We start from the raw sequence: 22,346 nt of genomic DNA on the forward strand, positions 1-22,346 counted from the left end.
AGAAAGATGTACAGAAAAATGAGAACAAATGAGCATTACGACAACGAGACGGGCTCGTTTCTCTATTAACAGCGTCACAACGCATCAAACACGGAGTGGAAAGAGACTGAGGAAACAGACTCCCTTGAGTCCCGAGTCGGGGACTAGACTAAAATGACTGAATGCAGAAATCGATCTGGACAGGGTGAGAGTAAACGAGGAGGTAGGACGGCGACGGCAGTCCGACTCCACAGCAAGTTGGCGGCGGGCGGGGCTTGGTAAAAGGCTCCAGTCCTTGCGGAGCGGAGGAGGCCGAGAGCGCACCTGGGCAGCGGCGGGGGCGGGGCCAGAGGAAGCCCCGCCCCGCCCCAACCCCGCCCACCCGCTCACCCGCCCCCGCCCCCGGAGGAGCCGGAAGCCCGGGGAAGGAGGCCGTGAGAGGCAGACGAGCGCCAGTCCAGGGCTGGGACAGCCCATCGCGGGACCCCGCCGTCCGGCCGAGCCAGCCGCGAGCGCTCCGCGACAGTGCCGGGGCCATGGGGACTCCGCGGGTCGTCCCCGGGCCCGCGCTGGGACGGCTGCTTCTGCTGCTGAGCGTGCTGGCCCCGGGCCGCGCCTCCCCGCGCCTCTTGGACTTCCCAGCTCCGGTCTGCGCGCAGGAGGTGAGACTGAAGCCGGGCGGAGCGGGGATGCTGGGGCCGTCGGGGGTGGTGGAGACGGCGGCGGTGGGAACGGCCGTCGGGAGTGCGAAGAGCTGTCGAAGGTGCTGAGGGCCGTCGGGGATGCGAAGGGGTGGGCGGTCCAGGTTCCGGCGAGCCTGGGGAGGGACTCGGAGGAGGCCCGGGTGTGAGCGCGACGTGGAGGCGCGCTGGCAGTGACTGGGAGTGCGGAATGAGAGGGGAGTTCTAGGGAAACTACGCGGGCGGCGGTGTCACCGGCCGCGCGAGGCGCGAGTGACAAATTCCGTCGGGGCCTCGGAATTGGGAGACGGAGACACCAGCGACTGGCAGCCCTGGATGGGCAGGGACCTGGGGAAGGGTCCTTAGCAAGAGCTGAACCGGTTTGGGCAGGCACCCAACTCCATGCTTTCATGCCGGGAAGTCATCCTCCAGCTCTACCAGGCTCAGCCGCCCCAACCCGGCCTCGGGGGGTCCCCACAGGTTTAGTAGTTCGGGCAAGTCCGGTGCCCAGGGGAATCAAACAGGATGTGGCCTGGCCACCAGCGGAGGGCTGACAGATACCGCCCATCCCATCTCCCCACCACCATGTGTGTCCCAGAACCGGGAATCCTAGGATTGAGTTTTAACACGTGCAGTGTGCCGAGTTGGGAGCCTGCCAATTTGTGACTGCCAAGGAGGACCCCCCGCTGCGTTCGTAGGAAACTGACACACCCCTGTCGGTTGAACCTTGAGAAAAACCCAAACCAAAAACAACAACAACAACAACAACAAAAGTAACCGGTGCGAAACAGACTGCCTGTCCCACAAATAAACTTTTCTTCCCTCCAAGCCTTCTTTTCCTCGGCTGGTTTTCCCAGCCCCTTCCCCTCCACTTCCACTGCTGACCCCAGAAACTGTGTTCAGTAGCTGAGTCAGAGGATGTGAAACAAAAGGATAGTTATCTAATTTTGTAGATTTACCAAAAGAGGGTGGAGAGAGGGTGACTATTTCACAGGGAAAAAAAAAAACAACCCTGTGTTTTTAAAAAGTCTGAGGGCTGTTGGGAAATGTCCTAGTGATCCCCATATTGGGCAAAGCAGAGTGACATCTTCAGACAAGGCAGAAGTGTCACAACACAGAGAATGGCTGTCTGTGGCTAGTCATTTGCCAAGGGCCTTCCAGATCCAAGTAAACTGAGACTAGAGAAATAATTTCTGGGACTCCAGTGTCCAGGGTGAAGTTGTCTTGGATGTGGGAACTGTCTTGCAAGGCAGCCTGGAGCAAGTGCTTTTGTACGACCCGGTGAGGTTGTGAAAATAACTTCCAGCTGGGCTGTTTCTCATTGAAAAGACATTCGGGTGGTTCTGTTCCAGAATGGGAGCCTCAGAAACAGTTTAAAGTGTTCATTCCTTCTGCCAAAGTCCCTAGGCGAGGCAGGGTAAAGTGTATGGCTGGAGGATGTGGTTATCTGTGGAGCAGGAAAGGGAGAGGGGGTGAGAACTGAGCTCAGGGGTTGTGAGGTCTACAAAAGCTAGCCTATGCTCTGGGCTTCTGTCACAATCCTAAAAGTTTTGCTTTTCGTTGTTGGTCTTTTGGTTTGGTTTTTATATTTTTATTTATTTTTGTTTTTCGAGACAGGGTTTCTCTGTGTAGCTTTTGGAACCTGTCCTGGAACTCACTTTTTGACCAGGCTGGCCTCAATTTGAACTCACAGAGATTCACCTGCCTCTGCCTCCCGAGTGCTGGGATTAAAGGCGTGTGCCACCACTGTACGGTTTTGGTTTTTATTTTTAATTTAGATTTTTTTAAAAAATTTTATGAGTGTTTTGCCTTTGTTTATGTATGTGCACTATATGTGGGCCTGGTGACTGAGTTAACAGGGCATTGTATGTCCTGGAACTAGAGTTACAGACTGTTGAGAGCCACCATGTGGATGCTGGGAATCTCACTCAGGCTCTCTACAGGACAACTGCTTTTCATTGCTGAATCATCCACCTTTCCAGCCTCCAAAAAATTGGAGAGGTGCTGGTGACCCCCTTTCTCTGCAGCCTCCCTTCTCTTTCTTCCCCTCTGCTGGCGGCTCACAAGACAACTCAACTCCACAGCAGATTCCCTGTTGGCTGGTCCTTTTTAAAAGAGGCTAAAGCTAGGGGTGTGCCTCAGTGGTCTCTGGATTCCATCTCCAGAACTGAAAAAAAAAAAAAAAGAAAGAAAGAAAGAAAGAAAGAAAAAAAAAACCCACACTGTAAGCTTGAGTGCGCGCTTTTACACACACACACACACACACACACACACACACACACTGTTTTAGTGGACACAGTGTGGTTTATTTCCACCATGGGAGGACTGGAGGAGACATCTCAGAGGGAGCCTGCCACTTTCTAAACGTAAGAAAATGACTTGAAAACTGGTTTGGCTCTCAGGGACTGTGACTGGAAGGAGGCTTCAGCATACCTGCTCTGTTCCTTGCTCCATGCTGCCCGCACAGCCTAGGGGCTTGGTAAACGTGTTGCATGAAAGTACAAAAAGCATAGAGGAAGAAAGGGTCGGTTCCCCTGCTCTTCAGGCCATTGCACTTGTTCTGGCTGCCTGCACGTCAAAACAGGGTGACTGATCTCCCCAAGAAACCACGGAGACACCATAAATAATCGTGTTCCCCTGGATACTTTCTCATTGGCCTGTCTGGGCTTCTTACGGTTCAGGTCCGGTGTTAACTGCCATTCTTGAGGAGAGCATGAAGGCTCACACCGTCTAGAGACAGGATGTATGCTACCATTATCAGTTCGTTTTCCTGAGCGCCTGTGGTTTTGACTTGTGGTGGGATGGCTGTTTGGCATCGCCCTCTTGTCTTGCGGTTGCCGGAAGCCGCGCTCAGCCTTACCACCCTTCCCTAAGTGAAAGAGTTGTGTTCCGTGGGTGCTCCTATGGTGGACGCTCTCCTGTAGGCAAAGCTACCGTGCCAGCGATGTGATGGGCAGGGAGCAGGTCCTGCTCCTGCTGACCGGCCCTCAGCCCTGGCTGCCCATGCCTTTGTCAGGCTGGTCCGCTAGCAGAAGACCCTGGCATCAGCTAGCAATCAGCAAGCGAGCCTGGAGCCCAGTCAGAAGACCAGGCTCTGGGCAAGTCTCGGCGTCCCTTGGGCTGCAGCCCTCCCCGTGTTCTCCTTTCTAGCCTGTCGGTGAAGACCTCAGGCTGTGTGCACCGGGGTGTTCCACCAACCTGCGTTGGGCTCTTGGTAAGGTTTGCTCGCCGCCCAGAGCTCAACAGTCTTTCACTTCTTCTTTTAATCGTCCTGCATGTTGTAAACATCCCTTTCCTGGGAGTCCGGGTAACAGTGCTGGGGCATGGTTCTAGAGCACAGCACGCTTACTGTAGCTCTGGAACCTGGAGCCACCTGGCTGATTGCCCTGTGCCACAGGTGTGAATCGCCTGACAGTGGAGAGAGAGGTTCTAAAAAAATGTCCCGGTAGGTGCCTGTGCTCGTGTGAGCATCACAGAGAGCGCGCGCGCGCACACACACACACACACACACACACACACACACACACACACACACACACAGGCCTGGATGGTACCATCAGTGGCTTTGTGTAGCCTCTTGATGTAGCCACGGATGAGATAAACTGCTGCCAGCATCACAGTTTAAAGTGTAGTGGCACACTGAAAAATAATGATTAAAAAGGGCACTTTAGTAAGTATTAGCTGCTATCATCATCTCATCATCATTTTGAATATTCTCTGATTTCTTTCTTTTTTTAAAAAAATATTTATTTATTATCTATACAGTGTTCTGTCTGCATGGTGTAAGAGGCCACCAGATCTCATTACAGATGGTTGTGAGCCACCATGTGGGTGCTGGGAATTGAACTCAGGAGCTTTTCTGGAAGAGCAGCCAGTGCTCTTAACCTCTGAGCCATCTCTCCAGGCCATATTCTTGAATTTCTAAAAGACGGCCAACAAAGCCTTTCATGAAGAGGTAGCTCATGAATGATTTTTTTTTTTTTTTTTCGTTTAGTTTTTGGTTTGGTTTTGTTTTTTTTGAGATAGTGTTTCTCTGTGTAGCCCTGGCTGTCCTGGAACTCAGTCTGTAGACCAGGCTGGCCTTGAACTCAGAGAGCCAACTGCCACTTCCTCCTGAGTGCTGGGATTAAAGGTGTGTGCCACCACAGCCCAGCAATAAATGATACTTTTTGTCTTTCTATTTTGGTTGAATGAGTGGTTGGTTGGTGTTGGTGTCTGGGGTGATGTCCATGCTGCATGTGTGTGGTTGGGATTGAACCAGGCTGTACATGTCCTAACCACTTCCTACTGAATGATACTCTTAGTCCTAGGAATGGGAGTTTTGAAAGGATTAAGGAAGCGGCTGGGGAGAAAATTACTGGACAGAACAAGGTTTCTATTAGTAGTGTCCAAGGATGATATCAAATGCATTTTATGTTATTAGGAAGATTACAGGGGCCAGGGAACAGAGAGAAACGATGTTTCCAAAAAAAAAAAAACAAACAAAGCAATAAATAATAATTTAAGGGCTGTTGTGGTGGTTCAGTGGGTAAAGGCACTCGCCTCCAAGCCTGATGACCTGAGTTCCATCCCTGGGATCCACAGGGTGAAAGGAAAGAACTGACTCCTGAGAGTTGACCTCTGACCTCTCCATATGTGTGCTGACGTGCATTCACACATACAAATACAAATGCAAAGAATTGCAGGGCCGAGGTCCTGACTCTGTGGATAAAGGGCTTGCTTAGCCAGCAAGAAGGCCCAAGTTCAGATCCCAGCAGCCACATAAAAAGCCGGGTGTGCAGCTGCACTTACAACCCAGTGCTCGAAAACCGGAACAAGCCGGTCCTGGGGCCCACTGGCCAGCTTGGAACAGTGAGAGGCTTTGTCTCAAAACCCCAGTTAGGTAGAGTGAGACGCTGCCTCTCAACAACAACAGAAGAAGGTAGAGAAGTAACAGAGGAGGAGATCTTGACATCAGCCTCTGGCTTCCACACGTACCTACATGTGTGTACATTAGTGTAAATTCTGTATTGGAACTGAATTATAAGGAAAAAAAAACAAAAAAACAAACATGAGCTGGAGAGGTGGCTCGGTGGTTAAGAGCGCTGGCTGCTCTTGCAGAGGACCTGAGTTCTCTCCCAGCACCCATGTGGTGGCTCATGACGACTTGTAACTCTAGTTCCAAGGGATCCTACTCCCTCTTCTGACTTCTGCAGGCTGCAGGCATGCATGTGACACAGAGATATGCATGCAGGCAAAACACCCATACACATAAAATAATTTTTTAATTACAAGGGAAAAAAAGAGCCCTATTTCCTTCTCTAAATGACATTTTCATGTGCTTATCTCATTTTAAAACCTTTTGCTTAGATTAATATCATAAACTTCCATATTTAAATCATTTTTATCAAGTAATATAGGGGTTTCTTTTAAATTTTCCTGGGATATTTAAAACAATAGCTCCCTACATCCCACCTGAACCTGCTCCAAGGCAGTCACTTGGGATGGATCCTCCTGTTTGTGATGTGCTTTTTACTTACCTGCTGCTAGTAGCCGACATCACCTCCCCCTGACTGCTCCTCACCAGCACATTTACATCACAGCTGGATTTGCGGCTTAGTATTGTTACAGCAAGGCAGCTGTTGTCTCTGGTGAGGCCACAGGTGTACTTGGATAAGAACTTTTCTGGTCGCTTCTCCCCACTCCCATCATAGATGCTCATCCATCCATCACCGGCAAGACGGAAGCGGCCGCACTTGAACTATCAAGCTGTGTGTCTGCTGTGGAACACTTGTCAGACAAGTGTTTCCTAACCCCTCCCACTTCCTCTTCTTGTCAGAATAGGTGCCATCTTGCCCTGGGTCTTAAGTAGCTACTGGTGGGTAGTAGGGAGTTACCCCAAATGGGGTATACATGTTTGCCGTTTCTGTAAGAGTTCCCGATCTCAAGGGTTGTTTCTGTCCCCGTGTGTCCGCTTCCCAGGAGTTCCACATGGGAAGAAAGGAGGTAATCTCGGGAGACAGTGTGGTGTTCGTCTGTCAGAGTGAGCAGAGACTGCCAGATGGGTCTTGTTCTAAACCTGCAAGGGACATTCGGCAGGCTGTGGTGTGAGCCCAGGGACAGTGAAGGACAGTTAGTTCATCACAAAAGACTGGGTTAGGTACAAGAAGTCTGAACCCCAAGGGCATGTGAACTGGTCTCCTAAACAGGCAGGACGCAGATGAAATAGAAGACTCAGAATGGATCCTGGCATGACATCAGGATTGTCCCTTGACCCGTTTTGTGAATGAACCCTGGGGCATCACATTGCCCGGAGTCCTGCACTCTGCTCCCTCCAGGGAGGCGGGTGTTGGTACCCATCCTACACACGGTGCATCATTCTGCATCCATTATCCAGCTCTTCTTCAGCTTCATAGCTGACTCTGGCCACAGGACAGCTTGGGCCAATCTGGGTAGTTCAGAGACCCAGCAATGGCAGAGCCTGAATTCCAGGGCTTCCCCTTGCTGCCTTGCCGGCACTGACTGTGAAGTGCCAGATGCCAGCTCTAAAGGAGGTCCCCACCTGGGTCTCACACTGTCAAGGAGGTGGCTCTCTGAGCACTCCTGCCAGCCGAGCTACACATGATGCTCTCAGGGCTCCGTGAGCTGCATGCTAACGAAGTCAGAGCACTGTGGTGTTGACTAAATTAACGCCCAGGCTGAGAACCCCTGCCCAGTGTTTAAAGTGTTGGTGAAGTGAAGGGTCACCCTACCACCTCCACATCCATACCCTGCCCTGGGTCTTTACTCCTATGGTTAGTTTAATTCCCAGCCACACTGTGAACTTGGTGTTAGGATATTCTGATTTAATGTTGAAGTTGAGGCTTTGAGTATGGCGTATTTGTTGAGTGTGCGAGATCTCTTGAGTTCAAGGCCAGCCTGGTCTACAAAGCAAGTTCTAGGACAGCCAGGGCTACATGAAGAAACCCTGTCTTGAAAAAATAAACAAACAAAAAATGTAAATTTGACCCTTCACCTCTTAGAAATGTTGGAAGCCTCAGAATTTAAGGTCCTTCTTTGCCAGACACCCCTCTCTGTTGTTTATTTGGCTTTATTTTGTTTTTGTTGTTGTTGTTGAAATTCCCAGCTCATAACAGTTACTCAAAAATCCTCCAATTCCAGCCCTGTTTGGTGGCCTTTAATTCCAGCACTCAAGGAACCAGAGGCAAGCTGATCTCTGTGAGTTCCAGGGCATCTAGGTCTACATAGCAAACCCTGGGCCGGCCAAAGCTACATAATGAGACTCTGTCTCAGAAGCCAATAAATAAATAAATAATAAATAAATAAATAAATAAATAAGCCTCCGATTCTGTTTCCTGTCTGCCTACCACACACCCTCTCGTTGACTAGACAGAGGGTAAAAATGCTCCTAGGGGACTTTCAGTTACCTGAGGGCAGAGCAGCTCCCAAAAGCGAGATGTGAGGAGGCAGGAGGGTTGTGGGAACTGCGCTCATGGGTCTGACAGGCGGGCGGGGCCCCTGGGAGCCTGCTCTTTCTCATCTGTAATCACCACTTGCTTTCTTCCCGCAGGAGCTGAGCTGCAGGGTCAAGAATAGTAAGTCCTCTTTTTTTGTTCCACTTTTTTCTGCTCTGTTAATGAAGTGAGGGCCTCCTGCTGACTTCCGCAGGAGCCTCCTGCGTGCTCTGGATGGGGGTCACCATCTGCAGGGCCATCTTGGATCCAGGCACCAGTGCTTCTTGTGGAAAACCTTCATTCATTCGTTATACAAAAGCCGCGCCGTGCCCAGCTGCCACCTGGGGTTTGGATGTCGCCTGGGGGGCGCACCCTGTCCGCCTGACTTTGTACCGATCTGTTCAGTTTGTCATGGGCATCCATGGTGCTGGCTTGCTCTTTTTCTCGTTTAATTTGTTTACCTGTTTGTTTGTTTGTCTCTGAGAAGTATTTTCCTAGGCTGGATGTAAAACCCAGGCCCTCAGACACAGCAGACAAACAAACACTCACCACTGAGCCACAGTCCTCAGTCCCAGTTGTTGTCTTAATGACGAGGCATACACTTCAGTTGTCGGTGCTAACTGGGGGCCATGACAAATCAAAACATCCCTCCTGGGCCCCCATTTCCATTGACTGCTTCTTTTCAAAACCCTTCTTCTCCCCAGTGTCTTTTTTTGGTTTTTCAAGACATAGAGTTTCTCTGTAACTGTTAGAGCTCTGGCCCAAATGTTCTTTAGACCCAGAGCTTTGTGGGCATCCCAGACCAGCATTAGAAAAGAGCAGGCTGGGCAGAGAGCTGGCCAAGGTCACAGCTGGAAGGTTAAGTGTTGTGGAATATTATTTCAAGATGTGTTACATTTATTTATGCTATGAAACATTTGTTTGTTTTGTTTTGTTTTTTGGAGACAGGGTTTCTCTGTGTAGCTTTGCACCTTTCCTGGAACTTGCTTTGTAGACCAGGCTGGCCTCGAACTCACAGAGATACACCTGCCTCTTCCTCCCGAGTGCTGGGATTAAAGGTGTGCGCCACCACTGCCCGGCTGAAACATTTGTTTAATGATGCAAAGATGTGTTGCATTCTTTTATGTTGCATTTGTTTAACTCTGTGAAGCTGTGTTACTTTGCCTGTCTAAAACACCTGCTGGTCTAATAAAGAACTGGCCAATAGCAAGGCAGGAGAAAGGATAGGCGGGGCTGGTAGGCAGAGAGAATAAAGAGGAGCAAGAACAAGGAGAGGAGGACACCAGGGGCCAGCCACACAGCCACACAGCCACACACCCAGCCATGGAGCAAGAGTGAAAGTAAGATATATAACAGTAAGAGAAAGGAGAAAGCCCAGAGGCAAAAGGTAGATGGGTTAATTTAAGAAAAGCTGACTAGAAATAAGCCAAGCTAAGGTCGGGCATTTATAATTAAGAATAAGCCTCAGTGTGTGTTTTATTTGGGAGCTGTTGGCAGGCCCCCCCCCCAAAAAAAAAGAACAAAAGAATAAAAACAACCAACAACAATTGAGAACATTTGTAGAGTGTGAACCATGTTGGAACTCGTAGCAACTCTCAGGACCCTCGAAGAGGATCTCAGGGTCTTGGCTGCTCTGATAGCTGATCTTCTGGCCAGGTACCTGCCTGGATGACAGCTGGATCCACCCTCGAAACCTGACCCCGTCTTCCCCGAAACACATCCACATCCAGCTGAACTTTTCGTCTACTGGACACGGAGACCTGGTCCCTGTGTTGCACATTGAGTGGACCCTGCAGACGGATGGTGAGTGGCCACATCGGCCAGGGCTTGGGTTTGCTCTTCAGAAGAGACCACGGCTGACTCATGTTTGGTTCTGGAAAGCTCCATCATTAACACAGTGAGAGCTTTCCCAGTGTTAGATGAATGCCCACAGGTATCTTCTGTTCACACTGTCTTTATGAAAGGCCTTCCCTTGCATCAACTTTTTATTACATAAAAAAGGAAAAGACCGTTGGTTCATTATACAAATAATTCCAAATATTTGCTAGAAAAGAAATGGTAGCAGTTTGCCACCTGCTTTTTCTCTTAGCTTAGGAGCCAGCACTTTTTAAAACATACTACAAACCTCTTTAGGGGTGAATGACTGCAGAATTTCTAAACAGGGCAAGCCCCAGATCTGTGATGGGAGGGCAGCAAGTGCTCTCTGTAGGCCCCTAGACGCCATCCGGGAGTCTGAGAGGATGAGGTAGCTGTCTTTGACACTGTATCCTGCTGCCAGGGCTCTGACCACATAGTTGCAGAGTCTTTGCTACTTCCTAGTATAGAGTGTCCCTTGTCCTTGTCCCGCTAGAAGGTACTTTCTGTAAGTGGGGAAGTGGAGAGTTAGGTAAGAGGGCCATGGGGAAGTGCTACCCCCTGGGGCGGGGGTGTGGTTGGTCTGCATCTCTGAGCCCCTCTCCTCCCTGGCCCACAGCCAGCATCCTGTTCCTTGAGGGCGCAGAGCTGTCCATCCTGCAGCTGAACACCAACGAACGGCTGTGTGTTGAATATGAGTTTCTGTCCAAGCTTCAGCATCATTCTAGGCGGGTAAGAAGGCAACCCAACTGAACTGTGTTCCTAAGTGCCCCAAAGGTACACCTAACTGAAAGAATGCGTTCAAGATGGCTGCCTGCTGTGAGCCATAGTGAGGAATGGATCCTGGCACACCCACCCTTGCTTATTATTATGCCCCCCACTTGACCTAGCTGTTGTTTTTTAATTCGTAGTGCTGAGGGTGGAACCCAGGCATTCTGTAAGCCTGGTTCATCGTGTGTGTGTGTGTGTGTGTGTGTGTGTGTGTGTGTGTGTGTCCATGTGTGTCCAACCCCCATCATTCTTCAGCATGCGAATGGCATGGCTGTCTACTGATTCATCTTTTTAAACAGGTAGAAAGGACAATGATTATGCTTCTAATTCTGGATTCTGTGATTATCCTTTTGTTTGGTTTTTGGCTGATTGTGGGGAGGTGTGAGATTGGGACTTTGGATACAAGTGGGTGAGGGTGTCATGTGACCCATCCGATCCCCTCTTCTTCCCATGTCCTCAGTGGCGGTTTTCCTTCAGCCACTTTGTGGTAGATCCTGGCCAGGAGTATGAGGTGACCGTTCATCACCTGCCCAAGCCCATCCCTGATGGAGACCCAAACCACAAGTCCAAGATCATCTTTGTGCCTGGTAAGAGTGCCCTGCCAAGTGCCCACTTGGTCCTGGGCTCTGGGGGGCTCAGACAGCAGAATCCAGCCTGCTCCACAGTGGCTGCAGATCAGAGCCTAGAGTGCCTCCAGCTGGGGCCGAAGCCTTATGTCTTGAAGGCAGTCTGTCCTCTGTTAGCACGACATGTAGAGAGATCCCAGGGATGTGTTGGCAACCAGAGCCCCTCCCTCTAGCAGAGAAGTACTTCCATCCCAGAAAATGTCGCATCCTGGAAGGGTGGTGGCCTGTGCACTCAGCCTGGACTCAGCTTCTCTCCCTTTCTTTTCTCCCCCACATCCCACCTGCATTTGTCTGGCATCCATCCACATAGCCTACTCTCTTGCCCCACCAGTCCATGCCGTCTGTGGCCACCACCAGCCACGTTTGAGCCACATCTCTTCTGTGTTATTTATGTCTCAGCCTTCCCCAGAACCTTGGCCATCACTGACATCATTTCTCATTGTACCTAGTAGGTAGTCAGGAAGTTATGTCTTTTTTGTTTGCTTGTTTGTTTTATTGATGACTGGAGAGAACTTGGGGCCTTGCACACACTTTACCACTTAGCCACACCCGAGCTCAAGAAAGGCCTTTTAAAGATGGCGACGGCTCCTCACCCTATGCTAAATGTTGTCCAATTCGCTTTTACTGGTCTCATCTATAGAATTAATCTGCAGAAAGCAGTAATTTCTACTGCCTGTGCAGTGCCCAGGACCACATCACACACAGGAGGCTCAATAAGTACTTGCCAAAAGACTTCTCCCTTCCTCCCCTGCCCTGGGAACTTGTTACAAACACTGATTCCCAGGTGCTCAGTGGCAAGGTACCTGTCTGGGTTTGATCCTCAGTTCTGTGGGCAAAAACAGAAAAAGAAAAAAGGAACGAATGAATGAATAGGTAAATGCTGACTCTCGGCACCCACCCCGGGGTCCTGAGTAAGAACCTAGTGATAGTGTGTGGAGAATCAGCGAAGCCGCAGTGGAGGACAGCAGGGCTTCCCGAGTGTAACAGGCAGAAAGGTGTGTATGGGAGAAAACTGGAGTAAGCCAGGGACTTCTGGCCACGTGAAGCAGGCTCTGAGCTCAGGAGGAGTATGCTTGAGTCGGGAGGCCCCCTAAGATGGGAGTCAGGCTGCCCCAGTTTGATGGGATCTCTGGCCAGGGGCAGCGCTCTGGGCCTGGAGCTGGGAGTGAGGGAATGTCTTTGAACAGGCTCCTCAGAGGCACAGCAATCTTGGCTTCTGTGTCAAAAATCTGCAAGAGCAGGATGGGCATAGCGGTTCACTACTACTTGGAAGGCAGAGGCAGGCGGATCTTTGTGAGTTCGAGGCCAGCCTGGTCTATAGTAAGTTTCAGGACAGCTAAGGCTATGTAGAGTGACCCTGTCTCAGAAAAACAAAACAAAACCCCCAAATCTCCAAGAACAAACTCTCTAAAGGCAGAAACTTACTGATTTCTTTTTTATTGGGTTTGTCAGACTGTGAGGACCCCCGGATGAAGATGACCACACCATGTGTGAGCTCAGGTAACTGGCTGGCCTAGGAGACCTTGACCTGGGCACATTAACATGCACAATACACTGCCCATGGACACACCTACCCCTCCTCATTCCCAACCTCCCCTGCGCCCATGGCAGGCAGCCTCTGGGATCCCAACATCACTGTGGAGACCTTGGACACCCAGGAGCTGCGAGTGAGCTTCATCGTATGGAATGAATCCACCCCCTACCAGATCCTGCTGGAGAGTTTTCCACACTCAGAGAACCAAAGCTGCTTTGATGACATCCAGCAAATACCTGCGGTACCTGTATTTCTTACCCCCCCCCCCAGACTAGATTAAAATACCTCTCAAACCCTCACGCTTCCTCCCTGCTGGGCCGTGCTCACCCTGTTGCCGGAGCCCAGCACCGTACTCAGGTACGCTGGCTGTTGCTGGGCCCTCTCAGGAGGCAGGTTCTGCTGTCCTGGCAGTTTGCTGAGAATCGTCTGTGACCACAGGTAGAATGGCTGAGTAAGCTTTAGACTGTCAAATCTAAATGCAGAAGTTCAAGTTCTCTTTTTACCAAGCTTTGTGGTGAAGTTCATATTGGATAGCGATTGAAAAAAGTAGAAAAAAGTGTCTTTGCCGGGGCTCCTCTGTCTTCTCCCAGGCAGGAGAAGTAGGTTGAAGCCAGTGGTGAGGTATTTTAGTTGTTAACTAAAATGTCATTTCATCCCATCAATCTGGTGGGGTTTGGCTTTATAACATCAATTGATTTGCATTCAATAGATGTAAGATAAAGGCTTGCAGTCCTCAGATATGAGAAATTAAACTTAAAAGTTTGCTTAGGCTTTTGAAGACCTTGGACTAATTGTGTCCTAAACTTGTAGTTAAGGGAACTAATTAGGGGGTGTAGTGGGCGGGTTAAAATGGCAGAATAATTAGAGTGGCAAGTTTTGTTAGTTTCTGTGTTTTCCCGATAGCTAACTATTTTGAGGATCCCCTCATGACTGAATCCTCAGTTGGTAAAGTAGTGATGATATTGCCCAGCCCACCACCCCACCCATCCCATTTTTCCATACCCCATCCAGTCCATGTTCTCCATGCCCCCCAGGCCTCTTGCCTGGTCCCTGTATTTATTCTGCTTTCTCTCACAAATTATTTGGACATTTAAAAAGAAATGAGATTAAGACAGAAGGAAAATAGTTAAGATAAGGCCAGGTAAGAACAGAAAGTGTGCTCTGTACTCTGTACACTTGCCGCATATACATAGATTGGTGCCCCAGTCCCCAGCAGCTGGAGCAAAGGGAAATTTCCATTACTAAGTGTACTTAGAAGTTCACCACAGGCTAGTCACCCTGCAGAAATAACAGTTTTTCTGGACCAGAAATCAGAAAAGCGTTTCTCCCTCTGATACCTGTAAGTGGGGCACTGGACCACAAAGGGTCACTTTCCCAGCAGCTGCTTTTGTGGGTGTATAGCCCCAAGGTCTTACCCAGCTTCCGCCTCTCTCTCCAGCCCAGACAAGAAGAATTCCACCGGCGAGTCAACGTCACATTCACTCTACGCAACTCTGACTGGTGCTGCCGCCACCACCTGCAGGTGAGTGGGTGGAGGATAAGAGAGCATGCGCAGGTGGCCTCCATTCAGAGGGAGGAGGAGGCGAGGAGGCAAGAAGGCCAGCGCCAGCCACACTGGCTAGGAGCCTCTGGTGCCTTTCTCCTCCCGGTCCTCCCAGCCTGAGGAGTGGGAGACCTGGCCTGACAGCCACATTGAAAATTAAGGAGCGTAGGCCCGTTGAGATGGGGCCTTACCGTGTTTCCCAGGCTGGCCTTGAGGAGACTACCTCGGCTTCCCGAGCAGCTGGGATGTAGGTACATACACACTACCACCCGCAGCTCAACAGCCATGTGGAAAGCCGAGCCTGGCCAACCAGAGCCTGTGACTCACAGGTCACCTCTTTTGGTATGAGGGTTTGGATAGGCATCTGCTTCCCCCTCCGCTCCCCCAGGTCCAGCCCTTCTTCAGCAGCTGCCTGAATGACTGCTTGAGACACGCTGTGACTGTACACTGCCCAGAAATCCCAAAGGCCTCAGGTAGGGGAGAAACAGTTGTCATTGGTATATATGGGGCAAGCGTGGATGAAGGTTGTCTCCATGGAGAGGAATCCTGACGGTCGGGAGAGGGAGATTTAGCTTTGAGCTTCTGGTAGCCAAGGTAGAGTGCAGAATGACACTCCTGGGTTGGACTCCTTGCTGACTTTCACCAGCTCTGCACCTGAAGGGACTTAACCCTTCTTATCAGCCCAGTTTCCTTGGCTGAAAAACAAGATTGTTATTCTCACAAAGTAAGAACTATGTACCATGGAAGTGCTTGAACACGCCAAGTTCATATATGAGAAAACTGAGGCACAGATACTAATTTGCCCATGTTCATACACCAAAGACATAGCCCCAGGTTCCTACTTGAGCTTGTAGGGGTTGGCAGCCACCTGTGCGCATCAAATGGGGGCAGATGTGGCACTGTGGTGGAAGGAGGCCTGGCCCCCATGGGAAGAATGGTATCAGGTATCACTTACAGCTTCAGCTAAGGGGCTCCATGGAGAAGGCAATGCCAAGTGTAGCCATGCCTGACTATAGGGTTAAGGCCATTTGTGGTTTCTCTGACGGGTTAAGGCCATCGGTGGGCACCTGTGATGGGTTAAGGCCATCAGTGGGTGTCTGTGGTGGGTTAAGACATCGGTGGGCGTCTGTGATAGGTTAAGACCATCGGTGAGTGTCTGTGATAGGTTAAGACATCGATGGGCATCTGTGGTGGGTTAAGGCCATCGGTGGGCATCTGTGGTGGGTTAAGGCCATCGGTGGGCATCTGTGATGGGCTTGGGTGACTGCTAATCATTAAAAGTAACCCTGTCCCTATTTCCTTTTGTTCTTTTGTTCTATTACAGTTTCCCTTGCAGGTAAGTCCTTCTTACAGTCAAGGTCATTCCCAAGGGACCACATGAGGTCCCAGCTGATCCCTGAGCCAATCCAGGAAGACAGGCTGCCCCCAAAGCCTGCCAAAGGGTGAAATCGTTAGTGTAGCTTGGTACAAGATAGAGCCTGGGCTGGGGTGTGTGGGGCCCTTCCCCAGACTCACACTGTTCTGTTTGTCACAGACTCTATTCCCCTGTGGGTGTATGGCTTCATCACAATCATCGCCATTCTGCTAGTGGGCTCTGTCATCCTGGTGATCGTCTGCATGACCTGGAGGCTTTCTGGTAAGGAGTGGGCTGGGGCTGACCCTGTTCTTCTCTTTTCCCATGTGTCTTCGCTTCTTGCCTGTCTTGCCTTGTCTGTCAATCTAGACCTCTGTCATGCTGGGTTTAAGGGGTACCCTTCACTCTGCCCTTCAGTGCCAAATGAAGCATAGACATGGCTGTTATGTGACCTGTGGTAAGGATTAAAGGAAACAACAAACGTGAATTCTTTCCTCAGAACTTGGCTCATGGTGTTTGCTCAGTGCTGTTCGCCACAGTGGTATTTTTGTTGTTAGACTTAGTGTTTCTAAAATCAACAGGTCGGGAAGAGCTAACATGGAGTGTCCCTGCGTCAGCCACACTCAGAGCAGGCTGAGAAGACTCGGGCTCTTGACCATGAACTCACGAGGGTAGACCTTGCTCGCCACCAGCTTTGTAGTCACAGGAGTTACTTAAGCTTAGACTCCTTTTCCTTTTCTGTACAACGGGATGCCTCCCGGAGCCTAGAGTAACTGTTCACTCCCCGAGTGCCCTCCTCCCGGCCAGGTTTTAATCGGGAGGGAACACGGGCATGACAGGTTGGAAGGCTGAGCTGTTCCTGGACTGGGACAGTGTGTCTCAGTCATCTGGGAAGCTACTTCTGCACTTGCCGATATTCATGCAGATTGTGGTTCATCCTGAACGGTGGGGTCCACGAGGTTCTGGGGAGAGTCACGTGACATCTCACGTGACTGCTGAACCATGTCCCAGCTGCTGTGAACGTTTCCTGCTGTGTCCCAGTGTCCCCACCCCAGGGAATCAAACAGAAGAAACCTCACTCACTAGTCATTAGACTGTCTTTTGACAGTTCTGGGCCAAGGCCAAAAGAATGAGGATTGAAATTAAGATTTTAAATCTCTTCTTCAGGAGCCAAGATGTGAATTAGAGGTAGAGCGCTTGCGTAACGTGCATGGGGCCCTGGGTTCCCGCTCTGGACCAGAAAGAACGAACCCTGGTCACGTGTCCAAGGGGAACAGTTGCCTAAGACTATAGTTCCCCTTCCTCATCTCCAGAACACGGGGGAAATGTTGTAAGGGCCGTGGGGCTGCCTCTGGCCGGCAGTTTTGTAAGATGCCTGCTTCCTGTGGGGACTGCCCTTCCCTCCAGAGGAGTCTGCTCACAGAGGCCTGGGAAGTGGAACCCTAGAGAAGGGCCAGGGAGCACACCCCAGCTCAGGTCTGTGGTTCAGACCACGGCTGGCTGAAGGGCCCAGCACTTCCCACACGATCTCTAGGCTGTACCTCCACAGACCCTTTCCTCAGAGACAGAATGGAGTGTTGGCAGCATTAGTAGTTCCTGTTCACACAGCTTCCTGGAGCAGCTAACTCGGGGCTCACACTACACAGCTACGCGACTCAGTCTCTGCAGAGGCCCAGAGTGTCCTGTGGTCACCGGGCGGGCGAGGGGCTGCTCTCTTGTTCCCTCTGTCACTCAGCCTCACTTCCCTCTGATAGCTGTGAGCGGGTCCCTGTTTCTCTTTCGGAGGAATAAGGCACTCACTCAGTAGCTGTCCTCTTTTCCCTGCAGGGTCTGATCCCGAGAAACGTGGTGATGACTCCAAATGTGACGGTTAGTAGCACTCGCTCTGCGTGTGCCCTGCCTTTCTCTCTAAAGCCTGGCTCTGGGTTCTTGGGTAGATGGAGTGGGCGTGTCTCAGGTCAGACTTTCAGAAGACTCTGCCCTTACTTAGGACAGGTATCCACCTCATGCAGAGAGGGCTTTGGGGGTACCCCAAACACAGGGCCCAGGATTTCTTTTTCTAATTGCTTAGACAGAGAAGGAAAGGTGAACATTTTGTGGGGAACACTCTTCCCTGAGTGGGTGTTTCTCTTCCCCAGGCAGATCCTTGTACCTTTTAGTCTTTTATTTATCTTGATTTAGGAGGTCTGGGGGTCTCACTATGCAGCCTACAGCTTATGTAACCAGGCTGGCCTAGAACTCATAGAGATCCTCCTGCCTCTGCCTCCGAGTGCTGGGATTAAAAGGGTGCACCACCACACCCAGCTTTTTACTCTTTTTTCATTTAGACTGATGAAAGTATCAGCCAACAAGCAGATAGAGCTGTATGGGGAAGCAGCAGGGGTGCAGGAGGAGGGGGATTGGCTCTTTTTCATGCAGGGCCCTTCACCGATTTCTCACATCACAAGGCAGGGTAGCAGCATCTGGCCTGCCCAGAAGCACGTTCACTGAAGATAGGAAGCCAAACTCTGCCTTTGGTACAGGTGGCTCGTAGGCTGGCTCCAGAGCAGCGCTTCTCAGCCCCCCTAATGCTGTGACCCTTTAGTGCAGTTCCTCACGTTACGGTGACCCCCACCATAACATCACTTTGGTTGCCACTTCATAGCTGTATTTTTGCTGTTGTTAAAAATCGTGATAGAAATATCTGATGTGCAACCCCCATGAAAGGGTCGTTCAGGCCCCAGAGGGTTGAGAACCACTGCTCGGGAGGGCGCTGCCCGGGCCCAGCCCGTGAGATCAGCACGTGTTCTCTCGTCTCTCACAGGCATCTCCCCTGGGCCCGACCTGACTCCCCCGCCCCTGAAGCCCAGGAAAGTCTGGATTGTCTACTCCGCCGACCACCCCCTCTATGTGGAGGTGGTCTTAAAGTTTGCGCAGTTCCTGATCACTGCCTGCGGCACTGAAGTAGTCCTGGACCTCCTGGAAGAGAAGACCATCTCAGAGGTGGGGGTCATGACCTGGGTAGGCCGACAGAAGCAGGAAATGGTGGAGAGCAACTCCAAAATCATCATCCTGTGCTCCCGAGGCACCCAGGCCAAGTGGAAGGCCATCCTGGGTTGGACCGAGCCTGCTGTCCAGCTACGGTGTGACCACTGGAAGCCTGCTGGGGACCTTTTTACGGCAGCCATGAACATGATCCTGCCGGACTTCAAGCGGCCAGCCTTCTTCGGTACCTACATTGTCTGCTACTTCAGCGGCATCAGTAGCGAGAGCGATGTCCCCGACCTCTTCAACATCACCTCCAGGTACCCACTCATGGACAGATTTGAGGAGGTTTACTTCCGGATCCAGGACCTGGAGATGTTTGAGCCTGGCCGGATGCACCATGTCAGCGAGCTCACGGGGGAGAATTACCTGCAGAGCCCCAGTGGCTCTCAGCTCAGGGAGGCTGTGCTTAGATTCCAGGAGTGGCAGACCAAGTGTCCGGATTGGTTTGAGCGGGAGACCCTCTGCTTAGCAGGTGACCAGGAGCTCCCATCCCAGGACGAGGAAGTGTTTGAGGACCCACTGCTGCCACCAGGGGGAGCAATTGTCAGACAGCGGCCCCTGGTGCGGGAGCCTCCGGAGGGCTGCCTGGGGGTCAGTGTCTGTGCCCGCGAGGAGGAGAGGGGAATGGCAAAGCTCGATCCGCTGCTGCGGCCCCAGAGCGAGCCGGGGGCTCAGACCCTCCAAACCGTGGTGCTGCCCGCAGAACAGGTGCCTGCGGCCGGGCTGGTGGAACCCGTCCCTCTTCCAGACGGCAGTGGAGCCGCTACCCAGCTGACCCTGGCCGAGGACAGTGAGGCCTGCCCACTGCTGGGCGCCCAGAGGAACAGCCTCCTCTGCCTCCCCGGGGACTCCGATGACTTGCCTCTCTGTAGCACTCCGATGATGTCACCTGACCACTTCCACAGTGAGGCAAGAGAGCAGTTAGAAAGCCTGATGCTGTCAGTGCTGGAGCAGAGTCTGAGCGGACAGGCCCAGGAGAGCTGGGCGAGGCCCGTGGGGGTCCTCAAGGACCCCGGCACCCCCTCTGAGGAGGAGCAGCGGCAGTCAGTGCAGTCGGACCAGGGCTACATCTCCAGGAGCTCCCCTCAACCCCCCGACTGGCTCGCGGAGGAGGAGGAGGAGGAGGAGGAACGAGAACTGGGTGAGTCAGATGAGCCTCTGTCTTCTGAGGTCCTGCAGAATCTGAGGAGCCTCCAGCGGCAACTTTTATTGTGGGAACTTGAGAAGAACCCTGGCTGGGACAGCTTGGAGCCCAGGAGACCGGCCACAGAAGAGCAGGCTCCCTCCTAGGGCCTCCCGATCCTGTGCTTAAGAGGATGTATGTTGGACTGGTGTGTATATGTGTGTGTTGGGGGGGGGGGAGCTCCTGCCTTTGAAATGTGGGTCTCTAAGTCTAACATAGTGGTGTCAGCACGTGGGGCCTGAGACTAGATGACCTCCTGAACTCGAGTTCAGGGCCAGTGTGGACAACATAGCAAGACTTAGAAAAACAAATGTCGACATTTGGATTCCGATCCCTGGACAGCCCCGCTTTACTTTATCTGGTTGTCATCATACACAGCCGGTTTCCAGGAGCTCGTAGCCAAGTGGGTCACTCATTCCTGGAGCATCGGTTCTGTACCTTTGGGATTAGAAACAAGTTCCATGCACAGCCTTGGCCACCAAGAAGCTTAAAAACCAGTAAGGATGAAAATAACCAGGACGATAATCTGAGGCGGGAGGCTGAATAGAGGGCTGCTGCCCGGGGCTACAGAAAGAACCCAAGAGCCCGAGAGGTGCAGTCTGGGCAGAGGAACTGCTCTCCTGGGAGGGAGCAGCCTGTGGATTGAGTATTAGGAAGGAGCCAGAGCTCAGGGTGGAGAGCTTTGTGGGGCTAGGGTGGGAGCAGCTGGGGGGACTCGTTCCTAAGTGGATCTGTTGCCCTGGGGTGTGTGTGGGGGAAACTGCATGCCAGATACACCCAGAAGTCTCCTCAGATCAGTTAGGAGAAAATCAGGATAGAAATGGGGGTGCCACACTTAAGCAGGAAGAGGCGTGTGAGATCCTGAGCTTAGGTGCTGGCAGCCGGGGGAGGGGGGGGGCGTGGCATGTGGTTCTTCATGGACTGAAGCCACCTGATGCCAGCAGCTTGGGGCCCAAGACCCCTCAGTTCTACCTCAGGGTATAGTAATGGAGTAGAGTAAGGTTTGGGGTAGTGTGAGGGGGAGGCATGGCAGGGGAGAACAGCCGGGATCAGAGGAAAGTATCTCACTGTGTACCTAAGGTGTGAGGAGAGTTGTTAAACGTAGCTCCTGGGGTGCCCTCTTGAAGCAGCAGGCTTGGGTCCTAGAGAATACACAGGTGTGCATGCCCTGGGTCCCATGCTGTTCACTGCCGATTCTTCAGGCTTCGGGGAGAAAAGGACCATGAAATGCTATGGAAAAGCAAAAACAGTGTTTGTGTGTGTGCCTGTGTGTGTACAATAATGAAGACTTAATAAAGTTGTTTTGTTGGTAAGAATGTGTAGTTATTGAATCGCTTCTTACCATAAGCCAAGAAGTTCCTGCTTTTAGAGTTCCTACAGATAAATCTTGCCTAGCGTTAGCAGGCCCTGGAGTTTCCAAGTCTCAGACAGCATGTGGCCCATATCCAGCCCAGGAGGGAGAAAGGCCCCCCCTACTCATCAGCCTTTTCCAGCTCTATTTCTTCTCAGAAATGCCGGCAGTGAGCGTCCTTGGCCAGTCAAGCCTATGACATCCCCCAGCTTCAAACATGGACTGAGCATCAAGGGGTTCTCCCAGCAGCGAATCAGCCCCACAGCAGCACAGACCTGCCCCCCACAGTGACCCCTCCAGGTCACCCAGTGCTCACAACCCTCACCCAGCTCTGCCCATTAGACTGTACCAATAAATGGGTTCTTCTGCCCCATTGAGACGTTCACACATGTGGTTCACAGTTGACCCTATATTGAGTGACTTGGTACATTCAGAGTTCCGCAACCATCAATGTCATCACCTTTAGAACACTTCCGTTTCCTCAGAAAGAAGCTTGGTACTCGCCCTTACCCCCCATCCCCCAACCCCTGCCTCAGCAGCACCAGGGCAGCACCAGGCCGCCCGCTTCCACTCACTCCAGATGTGTCTGTTCCAAATTTTCCATACAATGGAGTCAGAGTTTTCCGGACTTCTTGGCCATTTCATGCTCTTCACGCCCCATCCCACAAACGCCGAGATCGTCAAGAACATTTAAAGCATTCCTTTATGCTCGTATTATTTGGAACCATGCCCAATGGAACTGCTTTAGCCTGGCATGGTGGCACACTTGAAAGGCTGAGACAGGACTTCCAAGCCAGCATTTGTAGATAGTTTTTCTGGTCCTGCCTGGCCCACAGGACAAATCTCTCTAACCCACCAGTCCCACAGCCACTCAGACCCAACCAAGTAAACACACAGAGACTTATATTGCTTACAGACTGTATGGCCGTGGCAGGCTTCTTGCTAACTGTTCTTATATCTTACATTAGTCCATTTCTATAAATCTATACCTTGCCACGTGGCTGGCAGTGA

The 22,346-nt window shown here is 51.5% G+C and overlaps 1 protein-coding gene across 3 annotated transcripts; it reads left to right on the forward strand.

The window, feature by feature from the left end:
* The first annotated feature begins 387 nt into the window (after positions 1–387).
* On the forward strand, positions 388–21,300 carry Il17ra (interleukin 17 receptor A). Of its 3 annotated transcripts, XM_076567813.1 has the most exons (13): positions 388–641; positions 8,209–8,233; positions 9,749–9,895; positions 10,566–10,678; positions 11,178–11,304; positions 12,796–12,843; positions 12,955–13,118; positions 14,316–14,399; positions 14,809–14,893; positions 15,745–15,756; positions 15,955–16,056; positions 17,602–17,643; positions 18,578–21,300. In XM_076567813.1, exons 1-13 carry the CDS (start codon positions 516–518, stop codon positions 20,089–20,091), a joined length of 2,589 nt encoding a protein of 862 aa, XP_076423928.1. In that variant the 5' UTR covers positions 388–515; the 3' UTR covers positions 20,092–21,300. The 3 variants fall into 3 exon arrangements, with proteins under 3 accessions (XP_076423928.1, XP_076423929.1, XP_076423930.1); XM_076567814.1 differs by lacking the exon at positions 15,745–15,756; XM_076567815.1 differs by lacking the exon at positions 15,745–15,756 and having other exon boundaries at positions 14,809–14,886; positions 15,930–16,056.
* The last annotated feature ends 1,046 nt before the right edge of the window (positions 21,301–22,346 follow it).

The sequence above is a fragment of the Peromyscus maniculatus genome, chromosome 3 (assembly GCF_049852395.1).
Source record: "Peromyscus maniculatus bairdii isolate BWxNUB_F1_BW_parent chromosome 3, HU_Pman_BW_mat_3.1, whole genome shotgun sequence".
NCBI lineage: Eukaryota > Metazoa > Chordata > Mammalia > Rodentia > Cricetidae > Peromyscus > Peromyscus maniculatus.

Coding starts and splice junctions, on each gene's coding strand:
- Il17ra (XM_076567815.1), top strand. CDS start 516: ATGGGGACTCCGCGGGTCGTCCCCGGGCCCGCGCTGGGACGGCTGCTT. Junction 9,896..10,565: donor GTGGACCCTGCAGACGGATG/GTGAGTGGCCAC, acceptor CCTGGCCCACAG/CCAGCATCCTGTTCCTTGAG. Junction 14,400..14,808: donor GCTGCCGCCACCACCTGCAG/GTGAGTGGGTGG, acceptor CCGCTCCCCCAG/GTCCAGCCCTTCTTCAGCAG.